This window comes from Pavona decussata, unplaced genomic scaffold (assembly GCF_977016875.1).
Source record: "Pavona decussata unplaced genomic scaffold, jaPavDecu1.1 SCAFFOLD_195, whole genome shotgun sequence".
NCBI lineage: Eukaryota > Metazoa > Cnidaria > Anthozoa > Scleractinia > Agariciidae > Pavona > Pavona decussata.
This window is the reverse complement of record NW_028145604.1, coordinates 23910-41719: the sequence shown is the minus strand read 5'-3', so window position 1 is coordinate 41719 and position 17810 is coordinate 23910. Positions and strand designations below refer to the sequence as shown.

Genomic DNA, 17810 nt, shown 5'->3' with positions numbered 1-17810 from the left:
CTCGCACCTGTACTTGATTCAGATTGCGGTTCCACGCAATGGATATTTCGATTGGCAAATATGTCGATAAGTTATGAAACTTTCTTCAGAAAATAATGCTCTCTTAAAACCGATACGGTTCATCACAAGACGGTAAGGTCAGGGAATACCATGGAGGAGAAAAGATAAGAGGGCTTTTCTTTGGAATTAGACATGACATTGACATCTGCATGAAACGTGACCTGTGATCCGCCGCCTCCACCACTCTTCTTGACTTTTAAGAAATAAAAATCTCAGCCAGCTGTAACTGCGATGTCTGTCAACTAGCCAGCAAGCAAGTCAGCTTGTTGGTACGCAGCATCTTCCCGAGACTTAATTTGTTTATGTATCTTTGTGTCACCGGCAAACATGGCAACCTGGTTCGTCAGGACCAAATCGGGCAAGTTAGTTACATAGATGAGAAAAAGCATCGGGCCTAAAATGAAGCCCTGAGGTACTCCGGAGCTGACAGGCAGAGGATCAGAGGTTTCACCCAGCACTGTTACACGTTGGTGCCCACCCATCAAGTAAGAGCTAAACAACTGCAAAACGCTGCTTCCAAATCCGAACGCGCGCAACTTTTGCAGCAGGCAGCCATGGTTCACCTTATCGAACGCCTTAAACATATCCCGATATAGATCATGTCCACCTGTTTTCCTTCGTCTAGTAGGGAGCCCACGTGGCCAACTTACGGTTGGAGGTGCATAATTTCCCTCTAATGAATCCATGTTTACAATCTCTTACCACCTCGTACAGTCTATCTTTAAAGTGTTTAATACACATCGCTCCAAGCATTTGAATACCAATGACGGTAAGGAGATGGTCCTGTAATTCTCTGTGCACTCGGCCTCACCCTTTTTAAAAACAGGAACAACGTTAGCTTCTTTCCAGTTCAGTCTGCGGGAAACAACCAGTGCTTAATGACTTTTTAAAAAGCTGACAAGAGATGGTGCAATTACAGAGGCTGTTTCCTTGAGAAGTTCGCCGGGATTTTATCAGATCCTGTGGCTTTTGTGACATCAGGCGCTTCGAGCACGGAGTGGAATTCGCTAACCGTGAGCGTTAATTCCGACATATCAGGAGAAGCTGGTGCATTGGCAGCGCTTCCAGATCAAGGGACTGGGTGTCAAGACGAAAACTGATGCGACGTAGGAGTTCAATAGATTGGCTATTTCTCGGGGATTTTCAGCTGAAGATCTTAACGGCGCACTGGGTCAGTGGATGCACTGGTGTCGAGACTTGATCAGGAATTGTATGCGATTTGGAATTCAGCTTCAACATCGACAATAAAACGCTTAGGGGTTGTGTTGAGGTCGGACTCGACGGAACCAAGAAATGCATCACGGGTGTTAAACCTCGTACTGCAACTCTTAGCTGTCCAAGATCAAGGGCCTGTTTGACAGGAAATTTCCTCGCGAATCTGGAGAAATGTCAGGGAAACAAGAAATGATTGCAGTACAATAGAACTCGAAATTCGAAATCTTTTCCATGGTGACGTCGCCAAAAAATTGGGAGGATATTCCAAATTTCCGGAAGGGGTTAATTTTATTGGACATAAATGAATGAAGAGTTCCATGTGCATTTAACGGCCTATCCGAGTGGAAGAAAAGCGCTGGTCGTGTATTTGTAATTTTGTATGTTCAGTGTGAAATATTCATTTTGTGAGGGCGCATGCACATACGATGAATTCTTATTCTATAATTTGTTACGTAGAACTTACAAGAGCCTGAACCCAAGATAACAAATTTATTTAATGATTATTACAAAATAAAATAAATTATTGAAAGTTATTAAGAGAGTCGTTTTCTACCTACAGAGTAGTGTTGCCCCTACCTAGTACAAGGCATTCCTTCTTAACTGTTTTGCCTTACTCAAGGGAAAGGGTGAGTCGGTGAGATCACTGACTCAATCACCATCCTTTCACCAGTGGTGGGGCATAAAGACACAAGATCGCTAGTCAGTTTCCTTTTTATCGACCTGGGAATAACTGTGGACTAGATTTTGAAATCTTGTGTCACACCGATTAAATAAACGAAACAAGTCTTGCTAAAATAATTAATTTCCTCAGTCTACAGTAAAATTAAGCGTTGTCTTACATCGCCTTCGCGGCAAGCGTTAGATTCGCGTCTTTGCTTTCTTGAAAAAAATCAGTACTCAGATAAGAAAAGAGGAAACAATTCAGACCTTTGATACTAACTCAAAACTACTCAATTTGCTGAGAAAACAGTGAGCAGTAAATATAAGCCAAACATGGTCACGTGGTCTTTCTGCCATTTTCCGTAAACTTAATTTTAAATCTCACTATTGGCTCAAAAATTAACAGATATATTTGAACGGCAAGTTGCAATCTTGCTCTGAAATCGCTTTGATTGTCATTTCAGTTCGTACATAGAAGGAACGCGACAGAAATAAAAGTAAAGTAGGGCAAAGAGAAGAAATTTTAGATTATTTGTTAATTTTGGATTCGCTCCTTCTTCTGTCTCATAACTATCCATTGAAAATCCCAGCAAAGGCGTCTTGATCCTCATGTTCTTGCTCACTGTTACAAAAATAAAAGAATAAGCAGCACCGATAAAAAGGCATTGGAAGTTTCACACTTTTGACACTACAGTCGAACCTGTATTAAGCGGTCACCCTCGGGGAATGGCTAAGTGACCGCTTAATACAGGTTGCACAGAATACATCACTTACTTGGTTAAGAAAGTTCGGCGATAAAATGGTATGACAAAGGAGAGCATGGTATTGAAACGGACCAATAAAACATTAACGCCACGATTGTGCAGCTAATTAGAAACTCAATTGCCCGGCACGCTACTTGTTACCATATTTAAGTGGTTTCCTTTTACAAAGTGACCGTTTTAAAACAGGTCAAGACAAAAGAAACAGCTCACTGGGACTTAGTATAGGGTGACTGCGACCGCTTAATAGAGGTGACCGTTTAATACAGGTCAGGATTACAGTAATTAAGGGAAGTAATTTTCGGGACTTTGACAACTGACCGCTTAATAGAGGGTGACCGCTTAATACGGTGCTGCTTGGCTCGGCCTCGTTTTTTGAGCCAACTTCTCAGTGTTTGCAAATGGGATGAAACACTTTTCTTCGTGTCGATATATTACTTTAAAAACTACTCTAGGGCTGGAGGTGTTGCTTCTGATGTTGACTTTTCACTTACTTGAACGATTTGGAACAGAAGAAAGAAGAAGGAAAATCACTGTAACGAAGAAAATAAGAACTCAAATGAATAGTCACTTTTAATAGGATAAAGCACTACTAGGTTATTACTGGCAAATTAAGGGTATATAGACTACAAGGAGTTCCTTTTATTTTTAGGGATATTTTAGCGAGAAGAGCAGGCGATTGTTGCATGCGCGTTGATTCGTCTTCTCTCACTGACTTTGACGCACTTAACGTAACTGTCAACGGAATCTTACAAGGAGTGATAACTGGGAATTCTATCCATGTCTCATTGGAACAGGTGATTTTTCAAGGAGCAGAAAAATCGGGAGAAAACCTCTCGAAAAAAGGACGAGGGGAAAAAAACAAACCAAATCTATATATCAACTAATTGAGGGTGCGTTCGATTGACCCTACTCCGGAATAGGAATACATACAATGACTACTAGAAATTTCGATCATTCCTATTCCGAAATACGGTCAATTGAACGCAACCTAAGACAGCGAGTCCAACAATCGATTACAGGCCACTTGGCTGCGAGGAGAGTGCTCTCACCGCTGGCCAATCTATACCATCCTGCTCAACTACAAACCCTTTAAAACAAAAGGGGCTGCATGGAATGTAGTCTACTTAAGCTTTACATCGACCAAATTACCTCTGTGGCGATCCATCTGTACTGACATCAACATCAACTACAGGCACGCTGTTTTCTTTCAAGCAAATTCTATTTTCATCTTTTCTGTCTTGCATCGTCAATAGATCCAAGGTGGTAGACCTTATCCACCTCTAACGTCCGTGGGAACTTGCTCTTTCTGGCTGGTACTGGAATTAATATCTGAAATATTTTTGCATTATCCGGGAAAATGCCCCAGTTTTCGCTCTCAAATTCATCCAATAGAAACTCCTTTGTAACTGAACACCATTTGTCATATTGATGACCTGTTCCAGTATTACTTCGGTTTGCTCTATCCCCTGTGGGACTTATCCATTGTGATTTGCTTGCACGCCTTGCACAAACTGCGCGGATTGTTGGCTCAAAATCATCGGAACCAGGGGAGTTTGGTGGTTGTGGCAAAACACAGGAAATTCGCCTAGCGTTCCCAGAGTGGTTTGGTACACCAAGATCTTTTACTCCTGAGGTGGCTAGTTGGGGCGACAAAAGAAGTGACATTTTTCGAGGGTTCTCCGTATAGTCATTTGGTTGTTCAAAGTCATCATAGGAGGTTGCCTGTGCTTTTTTCACCTGAGATCCTATTATAAATTGCGACCTTCTGGAAGAGCCCGTTTGACCTCAAAGGAGTCTCTCTGACATTTCTCCGGGGCAGTAGTTTTGAAGTAGTTTGACTGGCACAGATCCTGCTCCTTTTACTGTGAGTAGCTCTAATATGGCCGGCAAAAGAGGCATCATCGCTCAGGGTCAAGGCGAGGTCGTCGTCATTCCACAACTCATCAACGCTAAAGCAAGGCAGCTCATCATCAAAGCAAGCTAATGAAATAAAGCAAAGCGTACAACTGATTGTCTTGAACAAGCGATGGATCATGTCGTCATAACTAATCGACGATTGGGATAAACCTGCTTACAATATGGCACAGCCTCCATTGACGGAAGTGAGTGGGATGATGATGATGATGATGATGATGATGATGATGATGATGATGATGAACATCACGAGGATGATAATGATGATGATGAAGATGATGATTCTGGACAACGAAGATATTAGGAATTATGGTTTTTGTTAATAATAATAACAACGTGCGTTTCAAATAAAGTTTTCTTTTTTTTCTGAGGATGTTCCTTTTAGTGGCAAGACGGTTATATACTTTTAATTGTCTTAACCCTTTAAACTCTAATATCAGCTTGCAACATTTCACACTGTTCTCCATACATTTCCTATGGTACAGATGAGGACAATTTGTTTAAAAATTAAGACCTTTTTCACTTGTTGATCATTCTCTTTTTTCTCACCACTTTTACGTCTGATTGAACAGTGTTACTTTAAGGAGAAAATAAATGTCGGTCACTCTTAGGCACAATGACTAAAAGTACAGTTAAAAAACAAACAAAACAAACATGAGCATCACTTGTAATCACATTTGTAAATCCTTATTTTATGACAGTAAGTGGATGCCACCAGCGTTTTTATCAGTGCCAAGCTATTGCAGTTTGTATCCTACTTAAAGCCTTAGGTAATGGTTAAAACGTAGGAAAATACCACAGATGTACCATCATCGTTCGTTAAATCTTCTGCCAGTTCCTGTTGTTCTTCCACTCGTCTTTTGTGCCAGTAAATTTCTTCCCAGCTTCCTCCAGGATTGCTTTTTGTCACAGACTCATCAATCTCTTTCTTCACTTGACATCCATCGACCTGATGGTTGTAAGGAGTCTTTCGGGTATAACCAAATCTTTCATCTAGAGTTAGATCCACAAAATCGGTACTCCGAGCTTCCGGGGTTAACATCTTTAAAGAAAAATGTGCTTCAGTGATTACAGTATATATATTGTAAACAAACAAACAAACAAAAAAACAGGTACAAAATTTTTTTGGTTGTGGTTGGAATTGTCATTTCCTTCCCTCCTCCCCCGAGATTGTTCGGCAGCTTCTGTCTCTATTCGATTTTAATTATTCCACGAGCGAGAGTTGGATATGTGATGATAGATAGCCAACGAGGCGCGTAAGGCCGAGTTGGCTATAATTATTTCATATCCAACAAGCGTGAGTGGATTAATTGTTTTATTAAAAACAACGAAGAAATATTGCTCGATCTTGCTAATTTTGCTTTTCAAGAACAACCAGAAGACAATTTAATGGTCGCTATCTATAGGGTATGGCCACTAAGCCAATCGAATGCCTGGAATTGAGTTGTACAAGTTTTCAAAAAAATATGTAATATTGCATAACTCCGCCCCACCTTTCCTCCCGTTTCCTCAACCTTTTATTTTCCCAACCTGCATAGTAAGAAAAGGCAAAAGGCCTTCAACACCTATGGTTCCGCATCTATTCAATTCAAATATTACAGGAACTTGGTAAATAGAGAAAGAATAGTGGGATGGAATCAAAAAACGAAGACTTAGTTAATCAGATAAAAGTTGAAGGGTTCTCTGATCGCCCCCAACTAGAGCAAGCCAACACCATCAATAAAGCTTTCCTGGAGCCATTGGAAGATTACAGATTACCATCCCCCCTTCCCTACCTTCCCTTGGAGGAATCTCCTGACATCCCACATATAACGGAGAGTCGAGTAGCAAAAGTACTGGCCAAGCTCAGCCCTAGCAAAGCGTCTGGACCTGACCAAATACCGAACTGGCTCCTGAAGAAATATTCTGACTTCGTGGCTTTCCCTGTTATGGAAATCCTTAATGCCTCCTTTTACGAACAACGTTTACCATCTATGTGGAAAACAGCTGATGTCACTCTCCTGCCAAAGAAGAAACCAGTGAAGCTTTTAGAGAAGGACTTGCGCCCAATCTCACTCACTCCGGCTGTCTCTAAAGTGGCAGAGGGCTTCATCGTGGACGATTACTTCAAGCCTGCAGTCTTGGAGGTACTTGATCACAGCCAGTATGGGGCGATACCCAACTCCTTCACCACTATGGCACTGATTAGTATGCTCCATCATTGGTCGCTTGGAACAGACGGGAACGGCTCAACCGTTAGGACCTTGTTATTTGACTATCGTAAGGCTTTTGACCTTATTGATCATACAGTCAACTCTCTCATAGCGACCACTTCTCGTAAGCGACCACCTCCCGTAAGCGACCACCTCGTAAACAACCGTTTTGTTTCTCAGTTAAATACGGTTTCAAGAGCTCTCTCGTAAGCGACCACCACTCAAATTTCTTAAGGGACCGCGACCACTTTTAAGGCCAGAAATTACACATATTCTTTTGTTTTCTGTTTCCGGTAAGCGACCACCCAACATAATCACGTATGATCGCTTGTAAATCATTACTCAGAAGTGACAAAAGTTCAATTTTAATGACGCTTCCCTGGGCTGCTGACAGATAACGACAGTTTACAGACAGAGAAGATGGCTATAATTAGATCTGTAGGTAAACGGGAATTGTTACAGTGATTTGTTCCAAAATGAAGCATGAACCATGTTATACAAAGTTTCATCAGAAGAATGAATAGATGTGAAAAAATCAAATAAATTAGTTTCTATTTGCCTAACTTTAGCTGCTAAGGTAATATTTTTATGTAATTAATTAATTAATCAATCCAGTATTAGGCTTAGTTTGTTGATCTTCCCCGTAAGCGACCACTCTGTCGTGCACCAAGGGTGGTCGCTTACGAGAGAGTTGACTGTAGTATTGTCATCACAAAATTATCCCAATTAGATATCCCGCGTACTGTTGTCAACTGGGTTTCAGATTTTCTATCTGATCGATCACAGAGAATCAAACTAAAGGAGGGTTGTTTTTCTGAGTGGGGTTCTGTCCCATCCGGAGTACCACAGGGAACCAAGTTGGGCCCCTGGCTGTTCGTTTTAATGATTAATGATTTAGATATTAGTTCACCACACCTTTGGAAATTTGTAGACGACACCACTGCGTCAGAGTTCGTTCTGAAGGGTGGTGCCAGCAATGCCCAGTGTATAGCTGACCGGGTCAGCAAGTGGTCTCATGATAACATAGTCCACCTTAACGCTGATAAATGCAAAGAACTGAGAATCTCCTTCGCCAAGGAACTGATTTTGACCCAGTGATTGTCGGCGGAAAGGAGCTGGAGGTGGTGGACAGCGTCAAGTTGCTAGGTGTAACAATAAGTAGTTCCCTCTCATGGAACCTCCATATAGATGAGGTAATAAAAAAGGCTAGCAAGCGTCTGTATTTTCTGGTTCGGGTTCCGCCTAATGACCTTGTGCTTTTCTATACTGCATGTATCAGGTCAATAATTGATTACGCTATACCGGCCTTCTACCATGCCCTTCCCCAGTATCTTAAAAATGAACTAGTGCGTTTACAGAAACGGGCTATATCAATCATAGTACCAGGGGCCAATTACAACACTGGGATGGAAGTTTTGGGGATCTTACCTCTGGGCGACCACCATGATCAGCTTTATAGCACCCTTTTTAACAGCATCCTTTCGGACCCAAATCATAAGATTAGAAACCTGTTGCCTCCAACTTGCAGCTGCAACAGTTACAACTTAAGAAAACAGCGCATTTTTCATGTGCCCAATTTGAAAACTAATCGGGCAAGGAAGTCCTTCATATACGCTATGGCTGCGACGGTCTAACTAAATATAATCAAATCTTTTAGAACATTTAAATTTTTGTAAATTTTAATATTTTTGATGTATTTTCAAATATTTCTAAATTTCAATCTTTTTATCTATTGATTATTATATAATTGTTTTATTATTATATTTCAATTGTAAAATCTGCATAATTCAGCCGTGAGGCTGCGAAGTGGCTAAATAAACTATCTATCTATCTCTAAGAGAGGAATACCTTCAAGCGTTTAGCAGCAGGCGTTCCAGGTATCGCTTGAGTCCTATGGTGAAGGTTCCTTAGAAAGGAATCCATATGATTCTGATCTTCTGCTTCTGCATTCTTTCTGGTTGTTGGATCTGTAAGACATCGAGGGCAAAAATACTTAAACATTAACGCCGTGTCCTCTTACTGGCATCTTATCTTTCAGTTTGTTTAGCAGAGCGAAGCTTCAGTATTGACGTAATGTTAGGAGGAAGCACAGATTAAAAGAAGATAATGGGGTGTTTCTTGGACCTATTACTGAGACATCTGGGAAGGTAGAAGTTCCGTGAAAATAAAGTGGTTAGCCGTTACTCTATCAGTTACCTTTACTTGGTGTAGACTGTAAAGGCGTAAACGCGTTGCTTCTTTAGTCTGTTCAATCTAAGGGGAATTGATCAAAGGTAACAGTGTTCATTATAATAGAGTCGTTTCCAATACAGTGGCGTAAAACTAGAACCATAGTAATTGCTCTGGTCAAGCCGAACTGACATAATTCATAATTCGAAGCAAATCGCGTAACCGGCGCCAAGCCTCGGTAAACGCTTGCAAGAAAGGCACGATTGGTTTGGGCTTTGTCTGCACTAGTTGAGAAAGTGGCCGGAATTTTGCCAACCAATCACAGAACGTGGTAAAGTAAAACTGAAGCATTAACGCAAATTCCTTCCGACATTCAATCGAAAGTCGTTCTACTGCCTACTGGCATGAAGTTTAATATCAAGTATTGACATGCTAAAGTTCAACTAATTCAAACGTAATCAAATATACAGAAGAAAAAAATGGTCCCGACCTTACCACTGGTTTCTTCCTCTTGGCCTTTGAAATAACACCTTGCTTGCAGCAGTCATGGCCACATTTGCGTTATATTAAGGAAGTTGAATTCATGACGAAATAAGGATTGGAATTCAATTATGTTCATAACACAGTTGAAAACCTTTGTCAATTTTTGCTAGAATGGTTTGACCTTCAATTGATCTCAAAAGTATTTAAGGACATAAAATTGTATGCCACTATGGCACCAAGTAGGCTAGTTACTTTGTATCCAGACATGTTCCTTTTTTTGTCTGCTGTTTCTTTGTGTTCATTTGTACAATTCTGATGTCTTCAAAGGATATATTTCTTTACTGAACCAGCGGTGACTACAAGGAACTCTTGGCACATCGGATTTCCTTGTAGTGGAGCCTGTTTTTTCTAGTGTGTATAAACAGCAACGACAGTTAATAAGCTCTGACACAGTCACAGCAAGATTTATATATTATTATACTACTATACTACTTTACTACTACCAATCATGTACAAATAAAGGATGATTGATTGATTGATTGATTGATTGATTGATTGATTGATTGATGGATGGATGGAATAAGAACCATGCCATGGCATTGTCCGGAATTGACAAGGGTTAATTGCAGGGCAACGAGGCAACGATCGGTAAAAAGGACATTCCTCCTCAATTGGATTTTACCAGCTCTAAGTTAAGACATATCTTTATGGCGTTAATAGGAATAATACTGTGCAAGGGGTATGGATAACAACATTAAAAAAATAAACAATTGGGATAATAGGAATATGTTGAATAATCATGACTGCAGATCTTTCATGCGAGCGGAAAATGTAATGTTAATGACTATGAGGACATAATAGTCAGTAGACGGTGTTGGGTTGCTGAACCTACTGTGTGGAGTTGCGCAACATTTTGAGCCCTAAATTTGCTTCATAGTTAAAGCATTTGCAAGCTTAATCATTCAACTTCTTATGGAGAAATCCTTATCTGGATCTGTAGTAGACGTACCTGTATTTGCACTGGACGCAACTCTTCTCAAGTTTGTGGAGTACTTAATCGTGGTTCTCTCTTTATCTTACAAAAAAAAATAATAAAATAAACCAAGTCTGAGATATAAATGTGTAGGAAAGAAACCAAAACAATAACAACAACAAAGAAAATTACATAGCAAAGTGAGCTGAGCAGATTCTACATTTGCGAAAACACGCTACACAGTACAGAAAAGGCCTTAAAGTGCTACTATGACGAAATTCGCGTCTTTCCAATTTAAGCCATTTTAAAACATAAACAAGTAGTCTGTACGAGAAGAAGAATGCTGTTTACTATTTTCAAATATCTCTTTTTGTTCCAGAGATATTCAAGTTTTTAAAATATGCAAATTAGCCAACTGATGACGTCATAAACCCAACCGAATTTTGATCAAATATTATGAAAAAAGATATCTCAGCTAATTTGTATCAGAAATGCTTGATTCTTTGCAGTGACATTGTTCTAGGTGCTCTCCACAATATGAGCTTATCAGTTTTGTTACCATGGCAACATACTGGGTTCCAGTCCTCCCTGATACTTCAGGCTTTGCCGGCCACCTTTGGCGTTCTATTTTGATATTTGCCAATGGTGTCTCATCTGCATGATCCAGCCAGCGTATAAATATGTTAGGTCGAGTTCGTGGCCTTGTTAAATGTTTTCAAGCTGAAAATCACTAAAATATTGAAATCAGGTTGGAGGGGACTGGAAAAGAGTGAGTTGCCATGGGAACCGAATTTATTAGAGCCGTACGTGTATTGTCTTTAGAACTATTAGCCTGCGTGGTTTCAATGGTCTCTGTTGTAAATTGACTGAGATAGCTCTATTTATATACTGATGTTATATTGAGTTGAGAATACGACGTTATCAGTCCTCTCATTTACATATTTTACACATTTTTCAAACTTAAATATCTCCGGAACCAATGCAGATATTTAGAAACGGTAAACGGTGTTTTTAATCTTTCCTAGAATTCTATGTGATTAACCTTAAAATTCAAGAGGTCAACACTTGATCATAGTATCACTTTAAATACCGGAACGAAGGTTGCCGATGAATTTGAAATATTTGTCCACACTACCCGAAGGCATCCAGTTTTCTATAATCTCCAAACAATGCCAGTATTCGTCTTGTGCAGTGAGCGTCAGAGTATCTATAAAATGAACATACTAAATATACTTACGATGAGGAATGACTGGCCTCCAGTGTAGTGAGGTGAATAGGTAGTACTCATGTCCAAACCAACTGCCAAAGAAAAAACAAATGGGTCCCGTTCATCTTAGACATCCTTACTTCAAAATAAATGACTGTACTGTTAGGAAGCGCAGAAGCTGAGACACCACTTTTTTGACATTCTTTCAGTACATCTTTCATTGTCGAAATAATCCCTTCTTCTCTAAACCATTCACAATATACCATATGTACCATAAGTCATTCAACAAGGTGTACACAGTAGAAGAGAATACAGCCAAACTTTATTCCTTTTGATAAAGCAAGATATTATATTTTCCAGCATGTTTTGGTGTTTGATTCATTAGTTTAACCCTTTCACTTCCATATATAGCAATTGATTGCTCAAATTTGACTGTTTCAACCAATTTGTTCCACAAAAATGGTTATAAAAGATCAGTTTATTTCACCCACATGTTTGATCTACAATAGTTGACCACCCATTAAATGTTTGACATTTTTGTTTTGTTTCATACATTTGTTCAAGACAGTTCATGTAATCCTATTAAATGAAAGGTGCAAAATAATTAGCTATATTTTAGGGGGTGCAAGTATGGGTGAAAATGGGGTATTTTCTGAACTATTTTATTTTTGGCATTTCAAGCCTGTTTAAGTCTTAGCCAGATTTCCTTTCCAGAATTTAATCTGAATAATTTTTCAACTGTGCTCCACAAGACTTTTCAAATGGTATATCATTAGTGGACACTGAATTTCTATTTATGAGTTTGGAAAAAAAAAGGGTAAAAAAATTGAGGACGGAAAGCGTTAAGGACTTACTGTTTGGTTCATTCTTTTTATTCACTTTTGCTTTTGCTTCAGCTCTTTTCCTGGCAAACTGTTTCCTTGTTTTGCTGTGTTGACAGGTTTTGCACCATCTTCTTGAACCTTCTTAGATTCAAATGTATCCTGAAAGAAACAAAATAATATAAAAATGCATGAAGGATCAATGTTTTTCCAATATGCCTACCCTGCAACAGCAGGTACCACTTTTGTTACGCCAGTGAAGTTCACACATACATTGTATAATACTAGATATGCTTCAAAAGATAACTTCTATAAAGCATGTTTCTGGACTAATATTGGAAAAACAATGTTCTCAGCTCAAGTAGTTGACCATAGGAAAAAACTACCACAAGATACCAAAGATCTCAGACTTTCTACTTTCCCAAGAAAAGTTAAACAGTATTTACTATCGAAGCAAATTTAACCTTTTAGCCAGTCAAATTCTTCTAATCTTTTTTATTTCAACAATAAGTATGTGCATTTTGTGTGTCATGCGTGTGTGTATATTTTCATTATTTATGAATGATTTACCCCAATACTTTAGGACGAACCACTGCCCAGGAGTAATGCTGGGAAACCAGTCTCTAAATTGCCTAATGCATGCAGATGATTTGTTAGTAATAAGTCCCTCTCCACAGGGATTGCAGCAATCAATTAATGTTATTAAAAAACATGCAGAGGAATGGAACCTCAAAGTCAATACCAAAAAATCAAATATCATCATATTTAGTGGAAACGGCCAAAACAAAAATAAGGAAAGTTTCAAATATGGAAACGAGCCATTACACATCATTGATGAACAAACATATTTAGGGGATAGAAAATGACTTCATCTGGTCGCTTACACCTACACACAAGACATTCTCTGTAAAAAAGCTTACAAAGTTCTATCAAATATAAAATTGTCGTTCTCTAATTCTGATACGACCAATTATTAAGAATAAACTTTTTGATGCTCGATCTTGTAAAACCTATACTACTATATGGATGGGAAATTTGGGGAAATGTTTTATTAAATCATAAATTATAAGACTCAACATTTTGACGAAAACACTGTTAAACAAGTGTCTATTAAGTCCTGCAAACAAACAACAAGTACACCATGGTACACAGAGAACAATAGCCCACAGTGCAGAACTTGGATGGTAGACTCTGGAAAAAAATTTACTCACAAAGAAATTAAAAAATGATTTCCAACTAGAAGACTATCTCAAGACCATTAGATCATTGTATTTACAAAATGAGAAATTTGAAAATAAAGGGCATCAATCTCAGTAGAAGACAGAACATGCTTAATCTGCAAAATAAATTCCATAGAGAACGAATTGCACTTCTTGATGTATTGCCAAGAGTATGATAACATTAGACATGAACTCCATTCTCTCATTTAAAAATTTAAATGATCCTTTTTTGCCAACTTGCCCACTATGATTCATGAATTCTCTACACTGAATGCATTCGGATGGGAGTGGCTGGGTTACTTCAGGGAAAGTTGACTACATCAGAGCAAAATTGTAATACTCTCGTAAGAGACTTTTCGATTCGAGTAAGTTGGTCTGTTCCAGTTAACTATTTTTGAATTTTACTGTCAAAATGAATTTCATATTGCTAGTGCTATTTAAAAAATGAGGAGTTTCGTACAATTTGTGAACATTTTAGGCGTTGAAATGGTATAAATGTACGTAAGTAAATTAAATACATGTATGTTCCTGTTTATAGGTAAATTGTTTTGTTGCACTACGAGTTGAGCTGCTACATTATATTATTTAAAGCTTTGAAATTTACATGCAAATGGTTTAAATATAATGACCGGTCTTATTTAAAAAAATTAGGGAGTCTATAAAGTTTAAATCCACTGTCAAAATTTAAGGTCCATTCCATTCTATATTTATGGTAAGGTGATCAGGGATGATTTGCGGTCCAGTTTAGGGACCATTTCCCTTCTGAGAATCATTTGTGGTCCAATTTGGGGATCATTTCTGGTCGGGTGATCATTTGCGGGCCTGTACAGTTATCCTAGTTAACAATCAACCCCTTTATGCGAAGATCAACTCGAAACTTCAACTCCCCCCCCCCCCCCCCGGGCAATGGAACATTTGAAGATTGGATCGTTCAAATCACGCCCCCTTGGGCCAAAATGGTGTTCAAATGCCCTACCTTATCGTCGGATTTGTCTGTCAAATGCCCTTCCTAAAGAACAATCATTGTCGGCTCCTGTCATGAGTTACTCTAAAAACCACAACTTTAATTGAAACTAAAGATTGGAAATTAAATTTATTAAGTCGGGCAATGCCAATCAGCAAGTGTAAGCTGCTCTAACTCCGGAACACGGCAAAGGTTGTTAAAATGAGTTAGTCGGCTACGTAGACTGTTCGAGTGGCAGGGTATTCTGCAGTTTAAGCCAAAGCAAAGATTTTTCCTTCAACAATGTTTTTTTTTCTTTAACTGTTCACTGCTGTTGTATGGCTATTCTAAAAACCTCTGTTTCAATTTTCCAGTTCAATTTTCCCCACCCCACCCAGGCAAGGTCAAATTCCCCACCCCTGGGAAGGCCTTACCCGTCAAATTCCCCACTCCCGGGCACAGAAAATAGTCAAATGCCCCCCGGGGGGGGGGGGAGTTGAAGTTTCGATTTGAACGGCGCATTACTAGACGAGGGCCTAACGTTGGATAAAAAAATTTGAAGGCAGGATGCAAGATGCCAGGTTAGGAATGGGCGGGAAGTGGGAAGTTTGTCATTCTCATGGCGGGAGGTGGAAATTATCGATTTTACCGGGCGAGAAATGGGGATAGATGATGACAATGCACTTGAATATTTCACGAATCCGTGAAGAAAAACTAGTTTGGTTGTTTATTTTTCCGTTTTTTCTATCCTGTCTGAAGTCAGTTCTTTAGAGATCTTTATCAATCCCATGAGTGCTCATTTAATGTTCACGCACGATAGAAATGACAATATACAGTACCGCTCGAAACTATTGAACCCTTAGCACGCAGTAAAACCTCGTCTTTGCCGATCGTGATTGCCGCGAATTCACCGCGGTGGGACGAAAACGGCGACCGCAGCAAATACGAAAGCAACCGAAAGCCGCGGTGAATTAGACGCGGCAATGCCTCGGTAAATAGTGACTTATTACTATTGTCGGGGTATTGTTTAACATTTATATACACAAGAAATGTGAGGACTCACCGAATCGGAAGCCATCGGTCGACTGTTGTGACCAATGGGGTTCGAATTTTCCTAGTCTTGCGTGACTGTCCTTTTACCCCAAAATACTCAATGTCTTTGAGGAATTCAGATGAACAAGTGCAGGTCATGGTATCAACATTTTTTCTGGTTGACGAATACACCAGTAGCGTCAAAAGGAAGAAAGAAACTCGAGCTTGAAGAACCAGCCGCCATATTTGTTCGTTTTCAGGTAGGTTGCACATGTATGGGGACATGATGTACCTACCAGTTTTCAAAGTACTGCCGCTGACCGCATCAACAAACTTCGTAAGAGTAAGTCAATGGACAATCGATCTAAAAGTGCTTGCAAAGCAATTATGCCATTATGACCATGTCCAAAGAGAAAAATATCTTTTTCTGTAAACTTATACGGGCATTGTGGGCCAAATAGAAGCGAAGAAGAAACAAATTTTCTCCGCGAATGTATGCATGAAATTAGTTATCACCTTCGCAGATGTCACTTGCCACGCGAAAATGTGACTGAGATCGACCTTATGTTGCAAGCAATGTTAAAGAGATGACTGTGAGCCCAAAACACAGAAACAGCCTTGGCAGGCCCCCAGAACGTGTCAATACGCTGAGCATAAAGGGAAGTTTAAAAACTTGAAGAACTGGAATTGTAATCAAGTTCAAAACTTCGAAGGAGATTTACACTTTGTTGGTGAAATAGCACAAGTGGGTTCCCGTATGTATCATATATACTACTTTTGAAGCACACAATTATTCAGACTTGAAAGTGTAGCACTGTAGAAGTTAGATCGACAAAGTACAGTCCTTGTGTTACATACGCACATGGTTATTTACCTTGTTTTTTTTGTGTAACTTGGTTAAGCAATCTGTACAACATGCAGAAGAAAACATAGGGAGAACCTGGAGAAGGCGACTGACTGCAAAGTTTTTCAGAAGAGCAGCCTCTTATTTGTGAAAGCTGCAATAGGTACTATATATGTGTGCTGAAAGGTTGGTCATATATACAAGAATGTAATATACTGGTGTCTCATGTTACTTATTAAAGTAGAAATATTTGTTTCTGCATTGTCATTTATGAAGGAAAAAATTGCTACCAAGAATGCCAGGTAGGAAGGCAAGTTAACTATCTTCAACGCCATATAAGGAAGTACCAGCACCTACAGACACTCGATGGAACTTACGTGGATTGGAGTGTGGGAGGTGATGGTATAAATGCCTAAATGTACTGTATTCTTTTTTCAGAGAACACACTTTTACCGTAGTGGTTAATTAATTTTACCTCTCTTATTCCAGTAAATACCCCCTCCCTGCTTTGTCCCTCTAACAAGCGCCCTACTTTAACTTTATTCAAATTATTATTTCAAACACCTTTGTTTAATTAAGCGACCCTCTTCCAGGACATAGGTCCTTAGTATTTACGCATTCAGTTATTTAATACAGGAATGGTATACCTGAATGTATAATATTGAGGGTCTGTGTCCTGAAACCCAAGGTATTTTCATTTCTGTAGGCCGTTATCAGTGCCTCTAGATCCGAAGAAGGCTCCACTCCATACTGAGAGGTAACAGCTTTGTATAATTCAGCTCCGTTTTCTGGTGCAATCATATTACATACCAGACGGCAATCCTCACTGGCGTTTTCAACACACTGTGACTTGGCTTCTGGGCACTTTCCCACAGAATGTCTCACTGAAATGCAAGAGGACTGTGCAGTGCATTTGACTGCTCATCCACAAGATTGAAAATATAGAAATAATTTATTAGATTTTTGAAGGTTCTTAAAATAAGTCAGAATTTTGAGAAAGTTGAGTTTTTGTTGTGCCAATAATAGCCCAGCTTTTGCAAATGGCATTGACAATGTCCTGTTCAAGTGACTGTTATTTTAGTAAAATATTGACATATTCTGGTTTGATTTTACCATTTGTTTTAAGAACATTAAGAGGCTGCTATCACTGATGTAATTCTTATGTTCCTACGCTTAATATACGCTAGGCAGCAAGCATCCGAAAGAAAGCTAATTTTGGCTTCATGAAAGGCCCTTGTAAATTTGAGGGTTTCGGGTATCAATGGCATTCGCCTCAGAATCTTGACCATTATCCAGAATAAAAACCAAAGAAT

At 39.2% G+C, this 17810-nt stretch overlaps 1 protein-coding gene, 1 long non-coding RNA gene and 1 pseudogene across 8 annotated transcripts; 1 reads left to right on the top strand and 2 right to left on the bottom strand.

The window, feature by feature from the left end:
• Positions 1-1750: 1750 nt before the first annotated feature.
• Positions 1751-9710, bottom strand: LOC146461536 (uncharacterized). 6 transcript variants are annotated; one of them, XM_085086552.1, is made up of 7 exons: positions 9470-9710; positions 9002-9058; positions 8654-8772; positions 5421-5655; positions 3849-4679; positions 3180-3229; positions 1751-2549 (listed from the first exon to the last, which is right to left on the bottom strand). In XM_085086552.1, the coding sequence occupies exons 3-5, from the start codon at positions 8726-8728 to the stop codon at positions 4408-4410; spliced, it is 582 nt and encodes a 193-aa protein (XP_084942678.1). In that variant the 5' UTR covers positions 8729-8772; positions 9002-9058; positions 9470-9710; the 3' UTR covers positions 1751-2549; positions 3180-3229; positions 3849-4407. The 6 variants fall into 6 exon arrangements, with proteins under 6 accessions (XP_084942678.1, XP_084942681.1, XP_084942677.1 ...); XM_085086555.1 differs by lacking the exons at positions 9002-9058; positions 9470-9710 and adding exons at positions 6107-6143; positions 8234-8283 and having other exon boundaries at positions 1751-2557; positions 3191-3229; positions 8654-8759; XM_085086551.1 differs by lacking the exon at positions 3180-3229 and having other exon boundaries at positions 1751-2557.
• LOC146461537 (uncharacterized) lies at positions 7506-8616 on the top strand (annotated as a pseudogene).
• Positions 9711-9742: 32 nt separating the features above from the next.
• On the bottom strand, positions 9743-15896 carry LOC146461535 (uncharacterized). 2 transcript variants are annotated; one of them, XR_014857321.1, is made up of 5 exons: positions 15685-15896; positions 12492-12620; positions 11655-11729; positions 10467-10532; positions 9743-9865 (listed from the first exon to the last, which is right to left on the bottom strand). It is a non-coding gene; the product is annotated as an uncharacterized LOC146461535 (long non-coding RNA). The 2 variants fall into 2 exon arrangements; XR_014857322.1 differs by lacking the exon at positions 9743-9865 and having other exon boundaries at positions 11668-11729.
• Positions 15897-17810: the final 1914 nt, after the last annotated feature.